Source organism: Emydura macquarii, unplaced genomic scaffold, assembly GCF_026122565.2.
Source record: "Emydura macquarii macquarii isolate MOO-44397 ecotype Brisbane River unplaced genomic scaffold, CSIRO-AGI_Emac_v2 contig_499, whole genome shotgun sequence".
Lineage (NCBI taxonomy): Eukaryota > Metazoa > Chordata > Testudines > Chelidae > Emydura > Emydura macquarii.
Window position 1 is genome coordinate 5,641,980 of NW_027130636.1, and position 23,366 is coordinate 5,665,345.

The 23,366-nt window shown below is 48.3% G+C and overlaps 1 protein-coding gene across 2 annotated transcripts; it reads left to right on the forward strand.

The window, feature by feature from the left end:
• Positions 1-1,597: 1,597 nt before the first annotated feature.
• Positions 1,598-22,662, forward strand: PROC (protein C, inactivator of coagulation factors Va and VIIIa). 2 transcript variants are annotated; one of them, XM_067538820.1, is made up of 9 exons: positions 1,598-1,672; positions 2,036-2,122; positions 5,088-5,248; positions 6,700-6,724; positions 7,356-7,466; positions 8,247-8,390; positions 18,413-18,522; positions 19,533-19,650; positions 21,594-22,661. In XM_067538820.1, the coding sequence occupies exons 2-9, from the start codon at positions 2,053-2,055 to the stop codon at positions 22,160-22,162; spliced, it is 1,308 nt and encodes a 435-aa protein (XP_067394921.1). In that variant the 5' UTR covers positions 1,598-1,672; positions 2,036-2,052; the 3' UTR covers positions 22,163-22,661. The 2 variants fall into 2 exon arrangements, with proteins under 2 accessions (XP_067394921.1, XP_067394922.1); XM_067538821.1 differs by lacking the exon at positions 1,598-1,672 and having other exon boundaries at positions 1,732-2,122; positions 21,594-22,662.
• Positions 22,663-23,366: the final 704 nt, after the last annotated feature.

Genomic DNA, 23,366 nt, shown 5'->3' on the forward strand with positions numbered 1-23,366 from the left:
TGCAAAGGTTAAGATTCCGGCAGCCGGGTTAACTCAGCCCCTTGTGTTGTCCATATTCATTTTGTTCTTGATTGTTGTGCATCTAAGTATATTTGCTTGATGTTAAATGTATATCATACAATGGATATTGCAGTCAAGCAAAACCCTTAGAAGTGTAGGCTGCCTTTAATGCCACTGACCATCCTGCCTGTCTTTGCACCCTCTTTCTTGAGTCCTGTACTGACTAGGGTTGACACCTGTACAGGTTTTCCCAGGGTTGTCCCTTTTTGGAGGTCACTGTCCCACGAAATCTGTAATGGTGCTCAATACGCACAGCTAGCTGTCCAGTTTTATGGGCTTAGGACCATCCCAGATTTCTGCACTTCAGAGATGGCAACCCTAATTCTGATGTGTATTTGCACCTAATGGCATCCTGGTTTTAGCCTCAGCTGAAAACTTTGGCCGCTATCCTGCAATCAGATCCATACAGATCTTAAAATCTTTAAATCTTAAACCTGCCTGGCATCCCAATGAAGTCAGTGTGGCTCTGCACAGGCGCAAGGGTCTGCTGCATGGATCCAATTGCAGGGCCAGGGCCTTTGTGTCCAGTTCTGAATCACCCCAAATACCAGGTGCGCGTTTGGAGTTGGGATTTTGGGTCAGACCCACTCTGATTTTAGGGATTCCTCCATCCCTTCTTGAGTCAGCAGGAGTTTGCTTTCCTTTGGTGGCCTCTGGGGACTGGAAGCTCCTCTCCGCTATAGCCATCTCAGCACCTTCCTCCCCACTTTTGAATAACAGCTGAACACAGTCCATTTTCTGAGGATTTTATTCTCACAACCACTCATGCCACCACATTTGGAAACATTTCTCAGTTTTCCTGGTCCCAAGAGAAGATCAATCTCTCAAATTACCCAACCTAAATCAGAATAAAAAGGAGTATTTGTGGTCTTCATGAAAGGAGCACATTTTTTAAAAATGGGGGAGAGGTTATATTGTGGTTATGATTATTTTTATGTGTGAATACTTCATAATTCATTTATTATGGAATTATAGTAAATATCTCCCTCCAAATCCCATCAGTGAGGGTGAAATGGGGAGGAAGATGTAGTTTTATTTAATCACAGAGTGGAAGGTCCTAGGGGTGACTCTGGCATGGGAACCTTTGCATTAGCTCTTCCTCCCTGGATGGCAGAAGTGAGTGTTATGGCATTTAGTGACCCCATGTGGCTGGAAGGAGTCAGGGCTAGCTGCCTCAGCTCAAAAGGTGGTCATGTTGTAGGGTGGGGACTTTCAAGGGGAGAAGAAAATGAAAGAAGAAAACATTTGCCCCTATGTAGAAGAATACCTGACATGGGATCCAGCCCTGTGTGGAGAAGGCAATCTGCAGGCTTCAGGATACACCAAGAAGTAGGTTTCTCAGTTCTGCCGTGGCTGCATTTACCAACATCAGCTTCCAGTGGATCTTACCTGTCAGAGGCAAAAAATAAAGAAGCAAAAAGTGCAGATTTGAACAGATCATCCCCCCAGATGGGCTGTTTCCCTCGTTCTTCTGAATCAGGTCATCGTTGAGCTGGACACTGTTTGTGTACTGACTGGAGGGTGAGTAAATATTTGAAGTTAAGGATTAACCAGGTTCCAGCAGTGCTCATGGCAGAAGAGTAGATAGCTGGGATTCAAACTGGTCGAATCAGTAAGTGCTTCCAAAGTATTCTCTACTTCTAGATTTCCGTGGGAGGCTTTGTTTGGCAAATCATGAATCTGGGAAGGGAAGAGGAAAGAGCTGAGGAGGGAAGAAGCTGGGGAGGCTGATGATGGAATGAAGGGAACTAACGGAACCAGTGAAGATGGACTTTATAATAATCCACTGCTTTTGATTTGCACTCCAGCTGAGGGTCAGAGGAGCAAGTCAGCCTTTCAGATGGGATACAGCTGCCTGGAAAACAAAGGAGAGAATACATTGGCCTCCTGCCTAGCTAGAAATTCCTCCAGCCCGGGGGTGTGCACTGAGCCCCAGTGGGGCATGCTTTTTCATTCCTCTCTTTTAATCTCCTAGGTGTCCCTGTCTGCACTATGTGGAGGCTCTGTCCCCTTTGGGTGTTGCTGGCTGCCTGCTTTATGTACCATGGACACGGGGCCTCAGGTAAGTTCCACTCTGAGTTTCTCCCTGTGCTGGACTCCTTTGGTGCTATCTGTGGTGCCACTACCACTGTGGTATCCATGGGAAGAGCACTGTTGTGGATAGGCCACTGCATTGCTACCCTCGTGATGTCTAATCCTGCTCGGAGTAGGCCTAGATGACGTGGCAGTTAAAACCCTGAGTTCAGTTTCCACTGCTCTCACCACTGCTAGCCATGGTGGAGCTGCCCCTGTGATGGTGCAATGGTGCAGAGAAGGGCTATGATTGGTAACACTGAATAGTTCTCCTAATGCCAGGATCCTAATCACAGGGTCAGATAAGACTCAGCACCCTGATAAAGGTCATGTCCTTTGGTGAGGGGACTCTGGCAGATTTCAGCCAGAGCCCTATTCAAACCCTTCCCCTTAAAAGACAAGGGCTACAGACCTAACCCTGTGTGAACTGTCACCCAGAGAGAACACTGCAGATAGCTATGCATGGCCCACGGAAAGCCGTGTGAGTACTACTGCCTCTGTAATACAGATATAGGGTATGTCCACCCATGGCTGGTGACTCGGGCTGCAGGGCTGTTTTGACATCTGAGCTCTTGGACCTTGTGAGGTGGGAAGGTTCCAGGCATGGGCGGTTGGTATAATAGGCGGGTGATGGCTTAACCTTCCCAAATAGCCAGGCGGGACCCCAGCTCTTCCCCCACCTTCTTATTCAGCCTCCCCTGAAGTGGGTGGGATGGGACGTGGGGCAGTGGGGGCCACCCAGCACTGGGGCCACCTGGCTGGAACTCAGGCTGGCTGGTGCTCTGGGGTGGCTGAGGCCATGGGCACCCAGTGCCAGGAACACCTGGGACCCGGCGGGGACTCAGGGCGGCTGCGGCCAGGCTAACGCTCTGGGACTGCCTGGCGCTGGGGCCACATACAGCCCGGCAGGCGCTCCAGGGTGGCCGTGGCCATGTGTGGCCCAGGCCATGCAGTGTTGGGGCCGCCCGGCTGGAACTCAGGGCAGCCAGCACTCCAGGGTAGCTGGGGCCACACCCGGATGGCACTTCAGGGCTGCCCAGCGCTGAGGCCACCTGCCACCCGGCTGGGACTCAGGGCGGCTGGGGCCATATCCATCTGGTGCTCTGGGGCCAACCAATGCTGGGGCCATGTGTGGCCCGGGTGGGACTCAGGGCGGCTGGGGCCACCCGGTTCTGGGGCCACCTGGCTGGGACTCGGAGCGGCTGGGGCCATGCCCATCCAGAGCCTGGGTTGCCTGGAGCTGGGGGGCTGGCGGCTCAGGCCAGCTGGAAGGGGCTCCCCCCCACCAGCTGCAGTAGGTGGCTCAGCTCGGGGAAGGAGGGGCATGACCTCAGGTGGAAAGGGTGAGGCCATGAGCTAGCCTACCCTAATGGGGTTCACCAGCTGCCCATGGTCCCAGGGCTTCAACCCGAGCCTGGAAGTTTACACTGCAATGAAACAACCCCTCAGTCTAAGCCCTACGTGGGCTGGCATGGCCAGCTATGGGTTTTTCTTTGCTGTGTAGACAAACCCTTATTGACCAGTGTGTCTTCACCCATGGCCCACTCCATCCACACACACTGTGCAAGACACACCCACCCAGCAATACACAGCTGCTCAGACCCTGCTGGGAGGCACCATGGTGGTCAAGCCATTGCTTCAACTGCACCTCTCAGACACCTGCAAAATAAAACAGAAAAGGGGCACTGGCACTGTCATATAGATGTACCACACTGTCACTTCCCAGGCCTCTTCACTGCCCAGCTCGCTCCCCATGTGCCCCACATGCCTTGGGACCTCTACTGTATGAAATCAGGTGGGAGGGATGGCTCGGCTTCATGGTCCAGATGGATTTCCTCCCTCTGAAACCAGGCTTAGATCACTCCTTTCAGCTTTTTACCAGAGAGATGAGGTGGTGAGGTCATATCCTTTATAGGATCAGCTTCTGTCGGTGAAAGTGACAAGCTTTCGACCTACTCCAAGCTCTTCTTCTGTGTAGGCTGGAAGCTTGTCTCTTTCACTGATGGAAGTCGGTCCAATAAAGATATGACCCCACCTGCCTTGTCTCTATAGTATCCTGGGACTGACATGGTTACAACAACATGCAATCAACTTCTTACTGTGAGGCAAAAAGGAAAAAAAATTGTCTAGTTCAACAAAGCAAGCAAGCAGGCAAACCCACTGCAACAAAACATGAAATCAGACTAGGAATTAGCCCCAGGCCCCTGGCCTCCTGGAGACCATCCAGCCAAAGGATGTTGTATTCCTTGCAATATGCTACAGGCACCAGAGTCCCTTGGACAGTACTCCGTCATGGCATCTGCAATGTGTGAGTGCAGCCCTGCTCCTCATGGCACATTCGCAGCTCTTTGTGTAGGAGCAAACCCTTTTGAAACATCCACTGGAACAAGCCAAAACTGTGAACAGGGGAAAATGGATGTCTTCTATCACAGACCTTAGGTACCAGTTCCAGGGAGGTTTGCCAGGCATTGTGGGGTAGCTGCAAGAGTCTGAAGGCCCTGCAATACTTGTAAGGGAGGTACTGTGAATTGACGGGGCAGAACTATATCCAAACCGGGATAATTAGTGCAGGTGCCCAGCACTTGCTAATTACACCTTGCAGTCCCAGTGATTCCATTAACAATAATTCAATTCTCTAATGGAAATGCAGCCTCTGTGTCTCAAACCCAGAGACTCCACGGTCCTGTCCTTTGTTCTGTTCTTGAGTATTTTTAATCTCAGCTCTCTGCCCCACTGCCCACCTGGCTATGTGTTCTGAGAAATACCATGCCAGGGCCAATGCTCTCAAGAAACGTCACTGATTTTATGTCCTGGTTTTTTGGGCACCTCTGAAAATCAGACATAAGGTGTCTGAAGCTGGAGATAATAAGTGAATATATCTGAAAGGGACTGTAAATTACAATTCAGTGCCATGCATGTTCCCAGTGTTGGTTCTCCTCTCGGCCTGCTTCCAGTATTTTACAGCAGCAAAGATGCAAACCAAATTCTGAAAATCCAGAAACGGGCAAACTCTTTTCTGGAGGAGCTCAAACCAGGCTCTGTGGAGCGAGAATGTAAGGAGGAACAGTGTGACCTGGAGGAGGCCCATGAGATATTTGAAACGAGAGAAGCTACGGTAAGTGGTTCCCGTAAATCCACTTCATGACAGGAGTATCAGGAGAGCTTCCCTTAAATGTCATTCCTGTCTCCTAGGGCCAGGGCCCAGCTTGTGTGAATCTGCCGCACTCCACTGAAGTCAGTGGAGCTATGTCAATTCACGCCAGCGGAGGAACTGGCCCTTACTCTCTTTATGTTCCTCACAGTTCTGGTTGTAAAACCAGAGCCAGCCCTGTCTCCACTGGAAGACCAAGTTTCCCTTGGTCACTGTAGCCTTTTTCTGTCTGTCTCGTGCTCTGCTGTCCTAAAGCCATTTTCCTCTCCCCTCCCAGCCCCAGCCATGGAACCCCTATGGCCCTACTTGACTCCCTGTCTATTACCACAACAAATTCAGGCTCCTCCTCCCCTAGGCGGCCCTTCAGAACCATGTCCCACCTACATCTCAGTATTTACTGTCACTTCCCTCTGAATGTTTCCTCTTAGCTTACTGCTCCCTTTGCCTGTTCCCAGCTTCCACACTTCGTCTGACAGCCTCTGCCAGGTGCCATCTCCTCTTTCAAATCCCTCCTAAAAGCCCACCTTTTAAACCACTCTCTCCTTCCATGTTCTCCTCCTTGCTGCGCTACTCATCTCATCCAGAATTTGCAGTGTTGTCTTACTAGTATAGTGAGCCCTTTGGGGCAGAGACTGTCTCTGGCTATGTGAATGCCTGGCCACTAGCGTGGTGAGGCCCAGATCTCAGTGTATTGAGGAACTTTATTGGCAATAACACAAGGGAGACTCGATGGTGACACGTGACTATTACCCAACTGGGTGGGATTCGAGCCAATCACCTAGGAGAAAAGTCTTCGCCTGTCTTTTTGCCTGGCTGGGCACTGCTTGTAATTGTGACCAGAGATACAGATGATTTACCGGGCAGTCAGTGGTTGCCTACTGGCAGCAGAGAAGCAGCTGCAGGTTGAGGGGAGGTAAGAAGCAGAGTCAGGCCCATTTCTGAGATGGCTGGCCCATTTCTGAGATCAGCAGAACCAACCATACACCTAGGACAAGCCAGCACCAATGCCCATGAGCTCTCAGCTGTATGTCAGATGTGTGTGCTGGCATGGTGGCTTGTGAGCGTGGCTGGCTGTTAGCATGGGCGGGTGAGTCTGGGAAAGAAGCTGTTTGGGGTTTGTGTAGTGCAGTGTATCGGGATGGCAAATGGCTGGGGGCAGGTGGGGAGGTGTGATGAGGGATGGAGAGGGATCTGCATGAGGGAGGTGGTATGGCTGCTGTGCCCTGAGTTTGCAGCATCACAGCCTAGCCTGCCACCCAGCCAGGTCATGCAAGTAATTGATTCCTATTACTGCTGTGTCAAAGGGAAGGACACTAAAACTATTGGCTGGAGACCTGAACTCTACTGCCCTCCTGCAGAAAGACAGTTAAAGTTCATTCATTTCCAGCCTTAGCCCAATTTTTATTTCTCCACAGCTAAACTTTTGGACCAAGTATGTTGGTAAGTAAGGAAAAGTTTCTGATCCATCCCTCTCTTTCCCTCACTATGTGCAGCAGGTACCTCTGCAAATCCTTGTTGCCATGTACTGTATATTAATTCAGATTCTGTCTACATAATTTGTTCCAGCTCTTATGGGTGTGCAAAGTCTGTTCTCATGTCACATTGTGTATCCCTAATTACCACAAGGACTTTAGGGGCAGATTCCAAACGCCTCTATATCTGTTTCCATATCCTCTCCCTAGAGCCAAACCACTGGTCAAAACTGACGGGATCATTCCTAATCCCAGTGATTACTGCTGTCCTCCCTGGTACACACAACGGATGAACTCCAGCATTGCTCTCTAGTTCGAAGAAAAACAACCCACGCTCCACTGCCCTCAGTGCCTCCCTACCCTTCTTCTCCTTCCTGTTGCCAGCACACATACCTGACAGCTGTAATTCAGAACACATTGTCCTTGTGTGAACCTCTGGAGCACTATGTACAATAGGCAAAAACAGCACCATAAAGAAATCAAGCTTGCAGTGCCTAGTTCCAGATGTGGGGTCGATCGGGAATGAAGGGGTCAGATGTAGTTGATCTCTGGCTTGTAAGAGGGATCATGATCTGGGTTTCCCTGTGTGTGTATTTCAGATGGAGATCAGTGTTTATCAAATCCTTGTTTCAATGGGACCTGTCTGGACAATATTGGACGATTTAACTGCATTTGCAACCAAGGCTGGGAGGGACGCCTGTGCCAATATGGTAATGCTGGCGTCAATCCACCATTTTAACATTAGAAATAAAATGGGGGGTGAGGGAGATACCTCTGCGTGTATAAGGAAACTGACACTTGCGTCATTGCAGAACCTGTCTGCTTCTGATGCCGTTTCTCTGTATTTCATGGCCTGCCAGTGGGATTGTTTGTTTTCTAAAATAGTGTAAAGCTGATCTGTAATCATAGGAGAGGTCTAAGTCCCTCACCAATGAAAATATTCCTGTAAAACAAGGTCTGCACCAACTGTTAGAGCTGTTAGCAAAACAAGAAATGATGGATTTTGTTTGCAAGAGAGTGAAAAAACACCACAATCCAATGCAGAGATGAGCGAATGCTGAGCTGAATTGTTGCAGCCTGAACTTGGAGGCTGGATCTTTTCAAAAGAGTTGTTTTTCTTCCCCCAAGAAATGCTGACCCAGTGTATGCAGTAGACTCATGCGTGATGGCAAGGAAAAGAATTGTCAGTCCTCCAGTCTACTTCACCCTGGCACACTCCTTGGTAACACACCCCCTGGTCTCTCCCCCAGTGCTCCCAGTGGCCAGCCCCATTCTCAATCTGCCACACTAACTCCACAGGCAGAAGCAGAAGCTGGCATCCCAAATCTATCTTCAACAGCTGTTCCCTCAAATTGAGGCACTGGACAGTTCCATCTCGCAGTGCACCTATTCCAGTTTTAAAGGGGAACATCAAGTCCCTTCCAGACCTTACCATCATGTGACTCCTAGGCCTTCTCATCTTGCATCTCTTTTTACCTTCCATTTTCCAGAGGCTAACTACACCAACTGCTCCGTTTTTAATGGGGGATGTGAACACTTCTGTAATGAGGATCCAAAGCACAATGAGCGCCGCTATTGCAGCTGTGCATCAGGGTATCGGCTGATGGATGACCATTCCAAATGCGAGCCTGCTGGTAAGAAGGAAGGGTGGGTGGGAAGAACACCCACAATTCAGATTTTATACAGAGTTCTTCAAAGAGAACAGGGAGGGGTCACACTTTTTTTTAAAATGTGAGACCCATATAGAGTCATAGAATCATAGAATATTAGAGTTGGAAGGGACCTCAGGAGGTCATCTAGTCCAACCCCCTGCTCAAAGCAGGACTAACCTCAGATATATCATCCCAGCCAGGGCTTTGTCAAGCCTCATCTTAAAAACCTCTAAGGATGAAGATTCCACCACCTCCCTAGGTAACCCATTCCAGTGCTTCACCACCCTCCTAGTAAAAAACTTTTTCCTAATGTCCAACCTAGACCTCCCGCCCTGCAACTTGAGACCGTTGCTCCTTGTTCTGTCATCTGCCACCACCGAGAACAGCTTAGCCCCATCCTCCCTGGAACCCCCTTTCAGGTAGTTAAAGGCCGCTATCAAATCCCCCCTCACTCTTCTCTTTTGCAGACTAAACAAGCCCAGTTCCCTCAGCCTCTCCTCATAAGTCCTGTGCTCCAGCCCCCTAATCATTTTGGTTGCCCTCCGCTGCACTCTCTCTAACTTCTCCACATCCTTTTTGTAGTGGGGGGCCCAAAACTGGACACAATATTCTAAATGCGGCCTCACCAATGCCGAATAGAGGGGAATAATCACTTCCCGTGACCTGCTGGCAATGCCCCTCCTAATGCAGCCCAATATGCCATTAGCCTTCTTGACAACCAGGGCACACTGCTGACTCATATCCAGCTTTTTATCCACTGTTACCCCCAGGTCCTTTTCTGCAGAGCTGCTGCCCAGCTCGTCGGTCCCCAGTCTATAGCTGTGCATGGGATTCTTCCTTCCTAAGTGGAGGACTCTGCACTTGTCCTTGTTGAACCTCATTAGATTTCTTTTGGCCCAATCCTCCAGTTTGTTTAGGTCACTCTGTATCCTCAGGGACCTCCCCCTGTTGCCACGAGCTTTCAAAGATAATAGCCAATGGCTCTGAAATCACCTCAGCCAACTCCCTCAGCACCCTCGGGTGCATTGCATCCGGCCCCATGGACTTGTGAATGTCCAATCCTTCTAAATAGTCTTGGACCCGTTCCTTCAGCACTGCGGGATGTTCGCCTCCTTCCCATTCTGTGCCACCCAGTGCAGCAGTCTGAGAGCTGATCTTGTCTGTGAAGACAGAGGCAAAAAAGGCATTGAGTACCTCAGCTTTCTCCACATCCTCCGTCACTAGGTCGCCTCCCTCATTCTCTAAGGGGCCCACACTTTCTCTAATCTTCCTCTTGTTGGCAACATGTCTGTAGAAACCCTTCTTGTTCCCCTTCACATCCCTTGCTAGCTGCAACTCCAGTTGTGCTTTGGCCTTCCTGATTTCATTCCTGCACGTTCAAGCAGTGTTTATATAATCCTCCCTAGTCATCTGACCAAGCTTCCACTTCTTGTAAGCTTCTTTTTTGCGTTTAAGTTCGCCAAGGACATCTTTGTTAAGCCAAGCTGGATGCCTACCATATTTGCTATTCTTTCTGCACATCGGGATGGTTTGCTCTTGTGCCCTCAATAAGGTCTCTTTAAAATACAGCCAGCTCTCTTGGGTTCCTTTCCCCCTCATATTAGCCGCCCAGGGAATCCTGCCCATCAGTTCCCTGAGGGAGTCAAAGTCCGCTTTTCTGAAGTCCATGGTCCGTATCGTGCTGTTCTCCTTTCTTCCTTTTATCAGGATCCTGAACTCTACCATCTCATGGTCACTGCTGCCTAGGTTGCCACCCACTTGTACTTCCCCTACCAAATCTTCCCTGTTTGTGAGCAGCAGGTCAAGAAAAGCACGGCCCCTAGTTGGTTGCTCCAGCACTTGCACCAGGAAATTGTCTGCAACACTCTCCAAAAACTTCCTGGATTGTTTGTGCTCTGCTGTATTGCTCTTCCAGCAGATGTCAGGGTGATTGAAGTCTCCCATGAGAATCAGGCCCTGTGAACTGGAAAAACTTTCCCTAGTTGAGTAAAGAAAGCCTCATCTACCTCATCCTCTTGGTCTGGTGGTCTGTAACAGACACCCACCAGGACATCACTCTTATTGTTCTTGCTTCTAAGCTTAACCCAGAGACACTCCAGTTTCATACTGGAGCTCAGAGCAGTCATAGTGCTCTCTTACATACAGTGCAACTCCTCCCCCCTTTCGCCCCTGCCTGTCCTTCCTGAACAGTTTATACCCATCCATGACAGCGTTCCAATCATGAGAGTTATTCCACCAAGTCTCAGTTATTCCAGTCATGTCGTAGTTTCTTGACTGTGCCAGGACTTCCAGTTCTTCCTGCTTGTTTCCCAGGCTTCTTGCATTTGTGTACAGGCACTTGAGATAAGTAGCCGAGTGGCCTACTTTCACAGTATGAATCGGGAGGCCTCCCCTGCTGCACCCTCCTACTTCTGCTTCCTTGTGGTGTCCCTCTTCCCCACTAACCTTCGGGCTTAGGTCCCCGTCCCCCGTCGAAACTAGTTTAAAGCCCTCCTCACTAGGTTAGCCAGCCTGTCTGCGAAGATACTCTTCCCTGTCTTCGTTAGATGAATCCCGTCCCTTCCTAGTAATCCTTCTTCCTGGAACAGCATTCCATGATCGAAGAATCCAAAGCCCTCCCTTCGACACCACCTGCGTAACCACGCATTTACTTCCCCAATGCAACTGTCCCTACCTGGGCCTTTTCCCTGAACAGGGAGGATGGATGAGAACACCACTTGCGCTTCAAACTCCTTAATCTCTTTTCCCAGAGCCACATAGTCTGCAGTGATCTGCTCAAGATCATTCTTGGCAGTGTCATTGGTGCCCACATGGAGGAGCAGGAAGGGGTAGCGGTCTGAGGACTTGATAAGTTTTGGCAGTCTCTCCGTCACATCCCTAATCCTAGCTCCAGGCAAGCAGCACACTTCTCTAGTTTCCCGGTCCGGACGACAGATGGATGACTCTGTCCCCCTTAGAAGGGAGTCCCCGACCACCATCACCCTTCTCTTCCTCTTTGGAATGGTGGTCGTGGAACCCCCATCCCTAGGAGAATGCATCTCTTGCCTTCTGATCAAACGGGTCTCCTGATGATCCATTCCCTCGGAAGGGTCCTCCAAATCATACTCCGCCGTAGTACTTGTGCAGAGAGGATGAAAACGATTCCTTACTTCTATCTGCATGGTGGGCACATGGGTTCTCTTTCTTCGGGAGGTCACATGCTGCCAATTTTCTTCCCCGTTCTTCATTTTCACCTGCCCGGCCTTCTCTGAATCTTCCTTACGCTCTGCCTGTGCCTGATGGAGAAAGACATTGTTTTCTGTAATGCACCTCAGGGTTGACATTTGGGTCTCTAGTCCTTTAACCTTCTCTTCCAATAAGGAAACCAGCCTGCACTTGGTACAGATGAAGTCATCTCTATCATGTGGGAGGAAGACAAACATAGCACACCCAGTGCAGGTGACAACAACGGATCGCTCCATCTCCATATCTCTGCTCTGAAAGCCTCCTCAGATGCTCAATTTCCTGCTCAGCAACGTCTGTAAGGCAAAAACCTGCAGTGGGCTCTCTCCGCAGGCGAACTCCTAGGCAAACTCCCTCCTTCTCCTTCTGTTAGCTGCCCCTCTGTTCACTGGTTCACTACTGGCTGCCTTTTATAAGGCTGGGGCAGTTGCCCCGCCCCTGCACTTACCCCTCAAAGCCCCGCCCCCGCAATTAACCTCACCTGGATCCAATCAATCACTCAAACAGACAAACCCCCAACTGCCAAAATGGTGCCTGTAACTGCACCACCCACAGTCAGCTGTACTTGCACCAGTCACACACCTGTATGCATATGCAGTATGGTTTCTAATAGTTCTAATGCATCTATCCCATGCAGAGTGATTCCTGCTTGGGATTTTTCCACTTCTTCGAGTGATGGTCCCTAATGTTTTCAACGGAGGGTTATATGCGTGTGCCATGTGTGTAGAGCCAGAGATTTTGAAAGTAGTGTCCATTGGTCCAGACATGCGCCCTTACTCTGCCTCATGATTTGTCTGAGGCAATAAGGGGCTGGACGGACCAACAGTGCCCTTAATTCCTTCTCACCCCTGCATGGTCTGAGTCGGAGCCTCTGCTGTTCTCTCATCTCATGTGACGCACTTTCTAAAACACAGAAAAAAGACTGCTTATACTTGTATACAGTTAGTGTTTTGTTGTTTTTGCAGTAGTTTAGTGTTAGTAGTAGTAGTTTTCAGGATTTTTATGGACTTTGGGATGCCATTTTACTGGTCTCCCATTTTCCCCTCTGTCATCCCTAGCACCCAGGCCTGGGTACTGGATTATGCTGAATACAATGGGGTTCAAGATCTGCACCTCCTGCTCATTCTTAGTCAGTGATGAGCACTAATGCTGCCTTTACTGCTTGGAAGAAGCCCACATTGCATCCAGGTGCAGTATCTGCCTCTCTTTCCCAAGCCAGGAAAACCGGGCTCTCCACCTCAAGAAGCACCTCATGGAGGTTATCATGGGGCCACAGTCAGATCCAGACTGGGGAACCCCCCTTTACATCGGTCTGAGCAATCTAGAAGCATGCCTTCTACCATGGGACACCAGTGCTATGGACCCAGTGCCGGGGCCTAGTCATGAGGCAAGGAAGCATATGCATAAGCATGGCAGTAAATCTTCCTCCAGGCCCAAGAAGGATACTTCACCATCCCTAAATTCCAGCCACAAAGAAGCAGTGCATTCCAAGGCTCACAAGAACAAGAAGTTGCACAGAACGCCAGACCCACCAGTCCTGTCCATCAAGCTGCATATCCCTTCCAAATTGGCACCGCCAAAGTCAAGGGAACCCATTCCAGCTCCGGTTCCGGATCAGAGCATGTACCATTGATGCTGGGGAGGCTCAAGTTAGCCCCTGAGCCTCATGAAGTCTTTGCCTTGGAGGAGGTGAGACTTCCATGTTTCCAGATGCAGTTGCCATCTAAGGGGGTACGCTCTCCTACCTTGAACTTACCTCCTTCGGCTCATGTTGCCACCCGCTCCCCTATGGTTCTGGTATTCAAACCGGGCTCCAATTTCTTGTCATCAGAGGACTCAGATGAAGCGCAGGGTCCACCCCCCGCCCCCCATACCGTCAACATGACTATCTGAAGGTTTAGTGGCAGTAGCCTCCCTTTCCCTAGCAAAGAAGTAATTGGTACCCCATTCCTTGGAACCCTCCACAGCAACCATCATATCCACCTGGTTGGCTGTACTGGGGATCCCAGCCCAAGTACTCACCTTAGGAACCTTCCCATTCAGCTCAGAAGGAGTCCCTCATCTTGCCTCTTCAACCATTGTCAAGCAGGCCCTCAGAACCAGTGTTGAAGGAAGAACCATTTAGCCCAGCTCCAACAGTACTGCCAGAACTGGAACGGTTCCCTTCTTCGTCCCTGAATGCCTCAGTGTCTTCAGCTCCTTCCTCGCCTCTAGATAACTGCCACCAGTTCCAAGACCTATTACCAGGGTGGCTGAGCACCTCCACATCTCACTAGAGGAGTTATAGGACAAATAGCAACAGCTGCTTGACATCTTGCACGCCTTGGTACCAACCAGAGTGGCTCCGACCGATCAACAATGCCATTCTTCAACCTGCTCGATCTGTCTGGCACACTCTGGACATTTGCTTACCCACCCCTAGGGGGCAGAGAAGATGTATGTATTATGTACTTGTGAAGGAGACTGAGTTTCTGTTCTCTCACCTCCCACCCAATTCCCTCATCATACAGGCAGCAATGGAGTGAGCCTGGCAACAACACCCACGCTCTGCCCCGGCAGACAAAGAGGGCAAGCGACTGGACCTTCTGGGTTACAAGGTCTTCTCATCTGACAACCTGGGCGGATTTTGCAGACAAACTTCCCCAACAAGTTCATGCCCGCTTCCAGGCTATATTAGAGGAGGGGAAACTGGTCATGAGAACAATATTTCAGGCTGCGATGAACTCAGCAGGCACTTCGTCGTGCACAATGGCTATGGGGATTGTCATGTGGAGGAAATTGTGGGTACGTTCATCAGGATTCCCAAGAGACATCCAGAACACCATAGAGGATCTCCCTTTTGACGAGTCTCATCTCTTCAATCAGAAGACCAATGGTGTCCTACATTCCCTCTAGGACTCCAGAGCCACTCTACAATCTCTGGGTATCTACACACCAACACCCCCAAGTGCAAGTTCTACTGCCAACCACCAATGCAAAGATTCAGAGCTCCTCAATTCTTCCATCAGTGGCCCTATGAGCCTCATCTCAAACGACAGAAGACCCAATGGCTCCATCCTTCAGGCTCCTCGTCACAGCCTTCGTCATCTCATACTCAGTCTTCGCAGAAGTGATATTTCTGAGTGCATCTGGACAGCTGCCAACTACATTGCCTCATGCCGTACAGATGACCCACCCCCTTTGGGGGGTGTCTAGCACTCTTTTTACCAGCTTGGAGTGTGATAACAATGGACAAGTGGATCCTGGGTGTCATTTGACATAGCTATATAATTGAGTTCACAACGCTACCTCATCCATGTCCCTGGCCTTGCCTCAGGGACCATTCTCACAACAGTATCCTCACCCTAGAATTGGACTCCCTACTGCAAAGGGGGGAGATAGAACCTGTTCCTACAAACTATCAAGGCACAGGGTTCTATTCCACCTATTTCCTAGTTCCCAAGAAGAATGGATGGACACCAGTCTTAGAAACTCAATCGTCTCAACCACTTCATACACAAGCCAAAGTTTTGTATGGTCACCCTAGCAGCCATTATACCTTCACTAGAAAAAGGCATTTGGTTTACGGCTCTCGATATGCAGGACACTTACTTTCACGAAGATATCCATCCTACCCCTGACATTCCCTGAGATTCATTGCAGACCCTTGACACTTCCAATACAGGGTTCTACCATTCAGACTCATCACTGCTTCACGGTTCTTCCCCAAAGTTTTCTCTGAGGTGGTGGTCCATCTTTGGCATCAAGGGGTCCTTATATTCCTGTATCTCAATGACTGGCTGATAACGGCACGGTCCAAAGGAGAGGCTCAAGCCTTGATCTCCATTCAGCTCACACTCCTCTCCTCCCTGGATCTGAGCATAAATGACAAAAAATGGACTTTGGATCCTACACAGTCTCTAGAATTCATTGGGGCTCACATCAATGCAATCTCGGCACATGCCTACCTACCAGAGGAAAGGTTTCAGACCCTACAAGAACTGATTATCAAGGTGGTCTCCAGTCATGCTGTTTCAGCCAGGACTTGCCTTTCCCTTCTTGGCTGTATGGTGGCCTGCATATACATTACTGCCTTCGCTCATCTTCGCTTACAATGCCTGCAGCTATGGCTCCAGAGTGTCTATTCTCCCATGCACCACACCATGGCCTTCCTACTGACTGTTCCCCCTGAGGTTCTCTCCTCCCTCCAATGGTGGAAGGACCCAGGTCAGGTCTTCACCGGGATATCCTTCCTCATGCCCTTCCCTCCTCCTGTCCTTCCCAAGCATGACGATCACCACAGATGCATTGCTCATAAGATGGAGTGTCCACATGGGCGAGCACATGACACAGGAGACTTGGATCACTTGGGAATCTCGGATGCACATCACCATCCTGGAACTTCGGCTGGTGTGGAGAGCATGTCGTGCATATCTCCCATCCATTCACTCCCCTCACATTCTCATCATGTCAGACGACACCACCACCATTTACTACATCAAGAAACAAGGGGGCACAAGGTCATCAGAACTTTCTGTGGAAGCTGTTCATCTTTGGGGTTGTTGCATTACTCACAAGAAGCTGTTGTTGGCAGCATATCTTCCCAGGACTCAGAACATAATTGCGAACTCTCTCAGCAGGAAATTCGTGGCCAACCACAAATGGGAGCTCCATGACACTGTGGCCGCTGACATTTTCAACTGCTGGGGGATTCTGACCACGGACCTCTTCACCTCCCATGCCAATAGCAAATGTATCCAGTACTGCTTGGGGGGAGAGGGACTCAGTGCCCTTTCTCAAGGTGATGCCCTAGACATCCACTGGTCGGACCAGATCAATTATGTCTTTCTTCCCCTACAGCTTCTGCTGCGTATCCTACACAAGATCCAACAGGAGAGCACGACAGTCATTCTGATCGCCCCGTTCTGGCCTCTCCAGTTTTGGTTTCTCCTCCCCATGTCAGTGCATCCCCCACTTCTGTTCTTAGCTTTCTCAGGACTCCTTGCACAACACAGCAGCAGGATCAGGCATACCAATCTACAGACACTTCACCTAAGAGCTTGGTTTTTGGATGGGCTTCTTCGCTAGAGTGGGAATATTTGTCAGCAGAACACGACATCCTCTTGAATAGCAGAAAAGAGTCCATGAGTCGGTCCTATAGGGCCAAGTGAAAGCGTTTCATTTCCTGGGTCCAGCAGATAGGTCTTGCTTCTGAGGATGAGGACATCCCTCTTCTTCTGGACTACCTCCCATCTCTGAAGGCATCAGGACTTGCTCTCACTTCCATCAAGGTGCATGTAGCCACTGTCAGTGCCTTTCACCCTCCAGTGGAGAGGCACTTTGTCCTTATGCACCCCCCTGACCACCAGTTTTTGGAAGGGCCCCTTATGAACTTATCCATCCATCCAACCTTGTCTCTTTATCAACCCTTCAACCTTGTCCTTTTGGCATTGATGAAATCGCCCTTTGAACCTATGGCCTTCTGCTCCCTGTCTCTCCTTTTCATGAAGGTTGCTTTCCTGGTATCTACTACTTCTGCAACAAAGGTAGGCAAACTATGGGCCATGATGATGGATCCCCCACTTCACTACATTCCATAAGAACAAGGTTTCCCTGCACTTACACCCCAAGTTTCTGCCAAAGGTTATGTCCCACTTTCATTTGAACCAACCCATACACTTACCTGCTTTCTTTCTGAAGCCTCATACCTCAGAGGAGGAATGGCATCTTCACTCCCTCGATGTCTGTAGGTCCCTGGCCTTGTACCTGCAGAGGATAAGTTCATTCAGGAAGTCCCCTGGACTGTTTATCAGTGGAAAGGATTAAGGGTCAAGTGATCTCCACTCAGAGGATCTCTTAGTGGGTTTCAGGGTGCATTACACTCTACTATCGGTTATAGGGACTGTCTCCACTCTTTGTGGTATGAGTCCATTCCACGAGAGTGCAAGCATCGACTATGACCGCACTTCACAACATACCGCTTACAAACATAAGTAGGGTGGCCACGTACATAGCTCTTTGGTACGTAACTTTTCTTCCCATTACGTCTTAGTGTGAGACTCTGTGATGGATGCCTCGTTCGGTATGGCTGTTCTCCATTCCAGGGTTCCGTCATCTTCCTCGCACTCTCCTCCTAACTGGGTACTGCTTGTTAATTATCCTCAGTGGAATACAATAGGGACCATCACTGGAAGAAGAGGAGGAGGTTACTTACCTGTAACTGGACATTCTTTGAGATGGGTGGTCCCTTTCTGTATTCCAACCCTGCCTGCCTTCCCCTCTGCTCTGGATCTGTTTGATTTGCAGTGGAGAAGGAACCAAGGGCATGGTCAGTCTGCCTCATCCTTTATTGCCTCAGACAAAACCATTAGGTGCAGCAAGGGCACATGTGCAGACCAACAGACACTACTATTTTCAAAATCTCTGGCCCTGGACGTATGGCGCATGTGTATATTCCTCAGTGGAATACATATAGGGATCACACATCTCGAAGAACCTCCAGTTACAGGTAAGAGGTTACATGAAGCATTCCTAACAGAGAGATGTGGGGTTGATTTCTAATGCCATTTCTCTCTGTTAGGAATGCTTCATGTAATCAAACTCTTCAGAAGGATCAGGGAATTTCCTCCATGCTGAAACAATGAGAGAATGCAGAGAAGCCATTGAGAGCATCTCACGGAAGTAAGGAGACAGGGTGAGGATGTTTTGGAATGATAGTGAGGGGGAGAGTTTCTTGTTTAATAAGAGCTAACATTGATAATGTTGAATTTTGCCAGTTGACCTCTTTGATTTATCTCTTGTAGTGGAGTTCCCATGCGGAAGGGTGAAGGCAAATCGCATGGAGTTCAAATCAGGTGTCCAAATTCGACTCACTGGGGGAAAAATGGGAAGAAAAGGAGACAGCCCCTGGCAGGTGAGGAATAAAGACTCTTTCAGGATGGAGCTTTCAGTTTGTACCCAGAACAGCTTCATACGCCCAGTAAAGCACTTAGGTCACAAATGATGGCACTACTGCAAGCTAAGGTTCCCCTGATTTTAGACTTTCCAAAGCCAAATCAAAAGTTTGGAGAGTTAAAGCTCATGTAACTTTTGTTGCATGTTCTTAGCCTTACCATTCTTTGCCAAGCTTTATTTTTTCTTGCTAATCTTCCAATGGATGCAGCATAATGATGTCCCATGCTGGGGAAAGCCATTTCTGGAATGACTCGAGTATACAGTGCATTCTGGCACTAGCACTGTAGCATCTGAAATCAACCTTTTTATTTTTTAAGAACAGCTTTAGTTTTGTAAATGTAAAACCAGCCTTGTTGGGCATAGGTTAGAGTTACAGAGCGTGCATTAGTCTAACAGAACATACCAGAGCTTCACCGAGCGCGGTAGGGCCTTGCAGAGGAAGGATCCACCGTACAGAGTATAACAGAGCTTTAGAGAACATGCTCTTCTGCCAGCCTGATTCCCAGTTATACTAAGATCCCTTTACTCCACTGTGGCAGCATAAAGAGGCCTTAGGATAAATGAGAATCAGCCCCTGAGATGTTTTACTCACTTCAGGCACACGATGGTTGTTGGGCTCTCTAAACTGTCTCTCTCTAGAGCTAAGAGTCTCCAAAATGCAGAAAAACCAGAATGCTTCCAACTGTTGGTCTGCAGCCTCTCCTGAGAAATGAGCACAGTCGAGTGAGAAACATGAACACTGATTTAAGTGGAATACTCAAAACCCAACCCTTCATTCCACATGGTTACCTGTGGTTACCTTATTAGTGTGCTTCTGTCCATTGAGTCTGGAGCTTTAACCTCTGCTAATGTCACATGCTCTGGTACCTGAAGGCGCAGTGCAGACTGCTGCATGGGGAAGGAATATATCATAACCGACATGTCTGAGCTGGATCCTGTGGTTCCAGACTTCTCTATTTTTTGTTTCAGGCTATGCTGCTAGATGGCAGGGGGAAGTTTAAGTGCGGAGGTGTCCTCATCCATCCCTCCTGGGTTCTAACGGCAGCACACTGCGTTGAGCAGGAAGGGAGGTTCAAAGTAAGACTTGGTATGGAAAAAAGACCAGCTCTTGTGCTACCATCTTTGAACATATTACATTCTAATTCAGGATCCTGAGGCTTGTCCTTTTGGGGGAAGGATGCCAGATTACAGAGCGCACATGTCATTCTGGATATAGAACTGGGTTGGCTGGGAAGCCCATCATACCTACCTGAGATTTTAAAAATATGTTAATAAACACGTCGGTTACCATTTGAGCAGCTAAAAGCCTTGTTATGAGCTAAGTGGGTTCATATATTGTGAGCACGCTTGCATATCCTGGAAGTGAAGTAAAGGGGAAGTAAAGTTCCCACACTGTTATCTGGGAGTTGAGATGGGGGCACCCACACTCTGGAGCTTGGGTTGTATTTCTCCTCCCAAACACCTTCTACGTGTACACCACTGGCGGGGCAGTGGGCCTGCACTCAGTGCCTCAGTGCCAAAGAGAATGTTGCTGCTTCTGCTCTAGAATCCTGAGCCCTATTCTGGAATAGGTCATGAGTAATAAGACATACAAAGGAGTCTTAATCTAGACCCAGTTGGGCATGCATCTACCTTGCAAAACTGCCCAGCAGCGTGATACCCTTGGCAATCTCTACTCAGGCAAGGTGTGGTGTTGAAGTAGCCAAGGTGCTGCAGACTGAGGGCACTGGCAGATCTGTGTGGAGTGCCTTGTATGGCACATAGCCATAGCCAGAACTGCTAGCCTTACACATATATGGAGTATAAGAAGCATGGGAAAATGTCCATCAAATTTACCTCTGAATTACCAAAGAAAAACCAACACCAGCATTGTTCCATTCAAATAAAACCCCTTTGGAGGAGTATTTTCTACCTATATGCTTTGACATCAAAGTGAAATGATAGCCTCTACTTCAGCTGCCTTTTCAGTGAAAATATTCTTTATTAAGTTTGTGGTATGGCAGATACAGATCTGAAGTATGCCACTAAGGGAATCAATGGTGCCACTGTCCTAAAATCTGAGATGCCAACATGGGCATTAATACCAATATCATCATCTTCTTGGCCCACCATTCTGATCATGTCTTTCAGGCCCTGTACTGGCTCTCTTTTCTCCATCACATCAAATGCAAGCTTGTCCTTTCCTTTAAGAACTGTCAAAGTTTGGGCCCTCCCCACTCACCTGCTGTTGTACCTTATTGTGTTGCCCCTCGCTGCCTCCACACTATGCCAGCAGTGCCAGCCTCTATCACCTGTTTGTACACTTCTCTTAAAAGCACCTTCACCCTGTCTTCCACATAGCCCCTTAGGTATGGAATTGTCCTCCTGGAATAGTCCATACAGTCACTATCCTGTGGTGATGAAGTGGCCCGTGGCCATGGGTGTGCAGCACAGTGACAATTGTAAAGTCTTGGGTGGTCATGGACTTTTTACAATATAGATCCCAGCTTCTAGGATGGACTATTCCAGGAAATCAGTCCCTAATGTCCTTTAGGTCAGGGAGTTCAGCCAATCAGCGACTAACCACATGTCAAAGAACTTGTACAAGTTTATTACTTTTGCTGTGCTATCGGCATGTTGCCCCAACTTTTATGTTGGTTCCCTCGAAAGGACCACTTTCCTTCCCCAAGAAATTCTCTCCAGCTGTACAATTTGTATTGTAATATGTACACTCTAGGGCAATACAGAAGAGTTTCAGTGGCTTAATTCAGTTGACATATTTATGCAGTGCTGCATACTATGTGCATGATACTTTATACGCAAATAAAAAGATGATGTCCCTGCCCTTTGGGGCAAGGAGTAGGAGGCCAATTAAGTATAACACTGGTAAGATATGATTGAACACGATAATATGAGCAAACTCATATTTTAAGAAAGTAGGGACCAAACAAATCTGAGCAGTTGATGTGTTTTAGTCCTAATGCACGTCTATGCAGGTGGTGGCGCTGGAGGTCCAGGAGAAACTCATCTTTTTCCTCATTGCTCCTCTAGGTGAATACCATCGTCTGAGGAATGAGGAAACGGAGCAAACCGTTTTGGTTGACAAGGTAGTGAGCCATGAAAATTACAGCAAGGAGACCTCAGATAATGACATAGCCATGCTGCATCTGGCTCAGCCCATGATCTTCAACAAATTTGTGCTGCCTATTTGTCTTCCCACCAAGAAACTGGCAGAGGAGGAGCTGACAGCAAATGGGAAGCAGATGGTGGTGACTGGCTGGGGCAGCATGAGTGACAGCTCCTTGAATTACTCTGCTGTTCTCAGTTACATTGAAATCCCCATGGTGCCACACAATGAGTGTGCTGAAGCTATGAGGCATGTTGTCTCTGAGAACATGCTGTGTGCAGGGAACATTGGATACAACCAGGACGCCTGTGGTGGAGATAGTGGAGGCCCAATGGTCACTAAGCTCAAGAACACTTGGTTCTTAGTGGGTCTGGTGAGCTGGGGAGAAGGTTGTGGGAAACTGGAGAAGTTTGGAGTCTACACCAAAGTTAGCCAATACCTGGCGTGGATCCACAAACAAATCAAAACAATGGACATCTCATCTAAGGGCTGAGTCTGATTATGAAGAATTGGGAACATGGTGGCCGTATGCTAGCGCCAATACGCAGTACAATGTGCTGTCATGTCTTCTGGTATTAAATCTAGAATATAGAAAGCAAGAATATGTTAACTGTGTGTACTCTTTTCCTTGTTGTTTTCCCCATCTTATGTAGTTATTCGTAGGGACACCAGTTGTGACTCAAGGCCCCATTGTGCTTATAAAGATCTTACAATCCAAGTATGAGATGAAATATACAGTTTATACAATTTTATACAGTAGCCCGTAATTGACATAGAGTCACCTGAGCTGTTTGGGAACTGAGATGCAAGGCTGCTAGGACAAGAGAGAGGATTTTTCTCCTTATCAGTTGAACAGTCCAACTGAACATAACAGTAGTTCACCTTAAAGCAGGATAAGACTGAGGTGTTCAAAGTAGCATAGGGAATTGCCTCCTATTAGGCTGGGCACCTAACTCCCTTGGGTTATTTTTGAAAATCCCTAAATGTTATATGCCTAAAGTCTTCTCTTAAAATTAAAGTTTAACTGGGTGTTTGTTTTTTTCATATGCCAAGTTAAGGGGAAATGCTTTCAATTCTAAAAGGCAAGATTCAAAGAAGTACTTTCTCACTAGGGAAATAGTGAATGATATCATAGATAACTTTATCATGGCCAGTGTTACTGTTTCAGCCTGACCTTGGCACATTTACTATTTATCCACAATTTTCAGCTTGCTCCCTCAGAGTCTATCCAGTCTTTCAACTCAATGCTGTCATTATAATATCACTGCTGCATCCACTCATTTAGCCATGTCTTCTCCCAGTGTTCACAAAACAGGTCACTTCGTGAGCTAATTGAGACTAATACTCAATTCCTTGCAAATTTGGGCCATGATTCCATGATTCTGCTGCCATTGAAGCCAATGGAAGTTTTGCTGTTGACTCCAAAAGGAGCAGGAGAAGTGCTTTAATTCCTAGCTTTTACCGAACTTCAGGATGAATGATGCACACGATTCCCTTGTCTCCTAGTTACTGGACAAAACAAACTGTGTTTTGTTAATTCCCCTTAGTTGGCGTAGAGACTGCAACCAGTTCTGTTACTTTAGTTACAGAGCTACATAGTCAGTAAGGTTCACAAGGTCGAATCAAAGTCAAACTAACATTAAACATAATCACATTTTGAGGTTTTTGCCTTCTTCCCTAAACCTGCTAAAATAAAT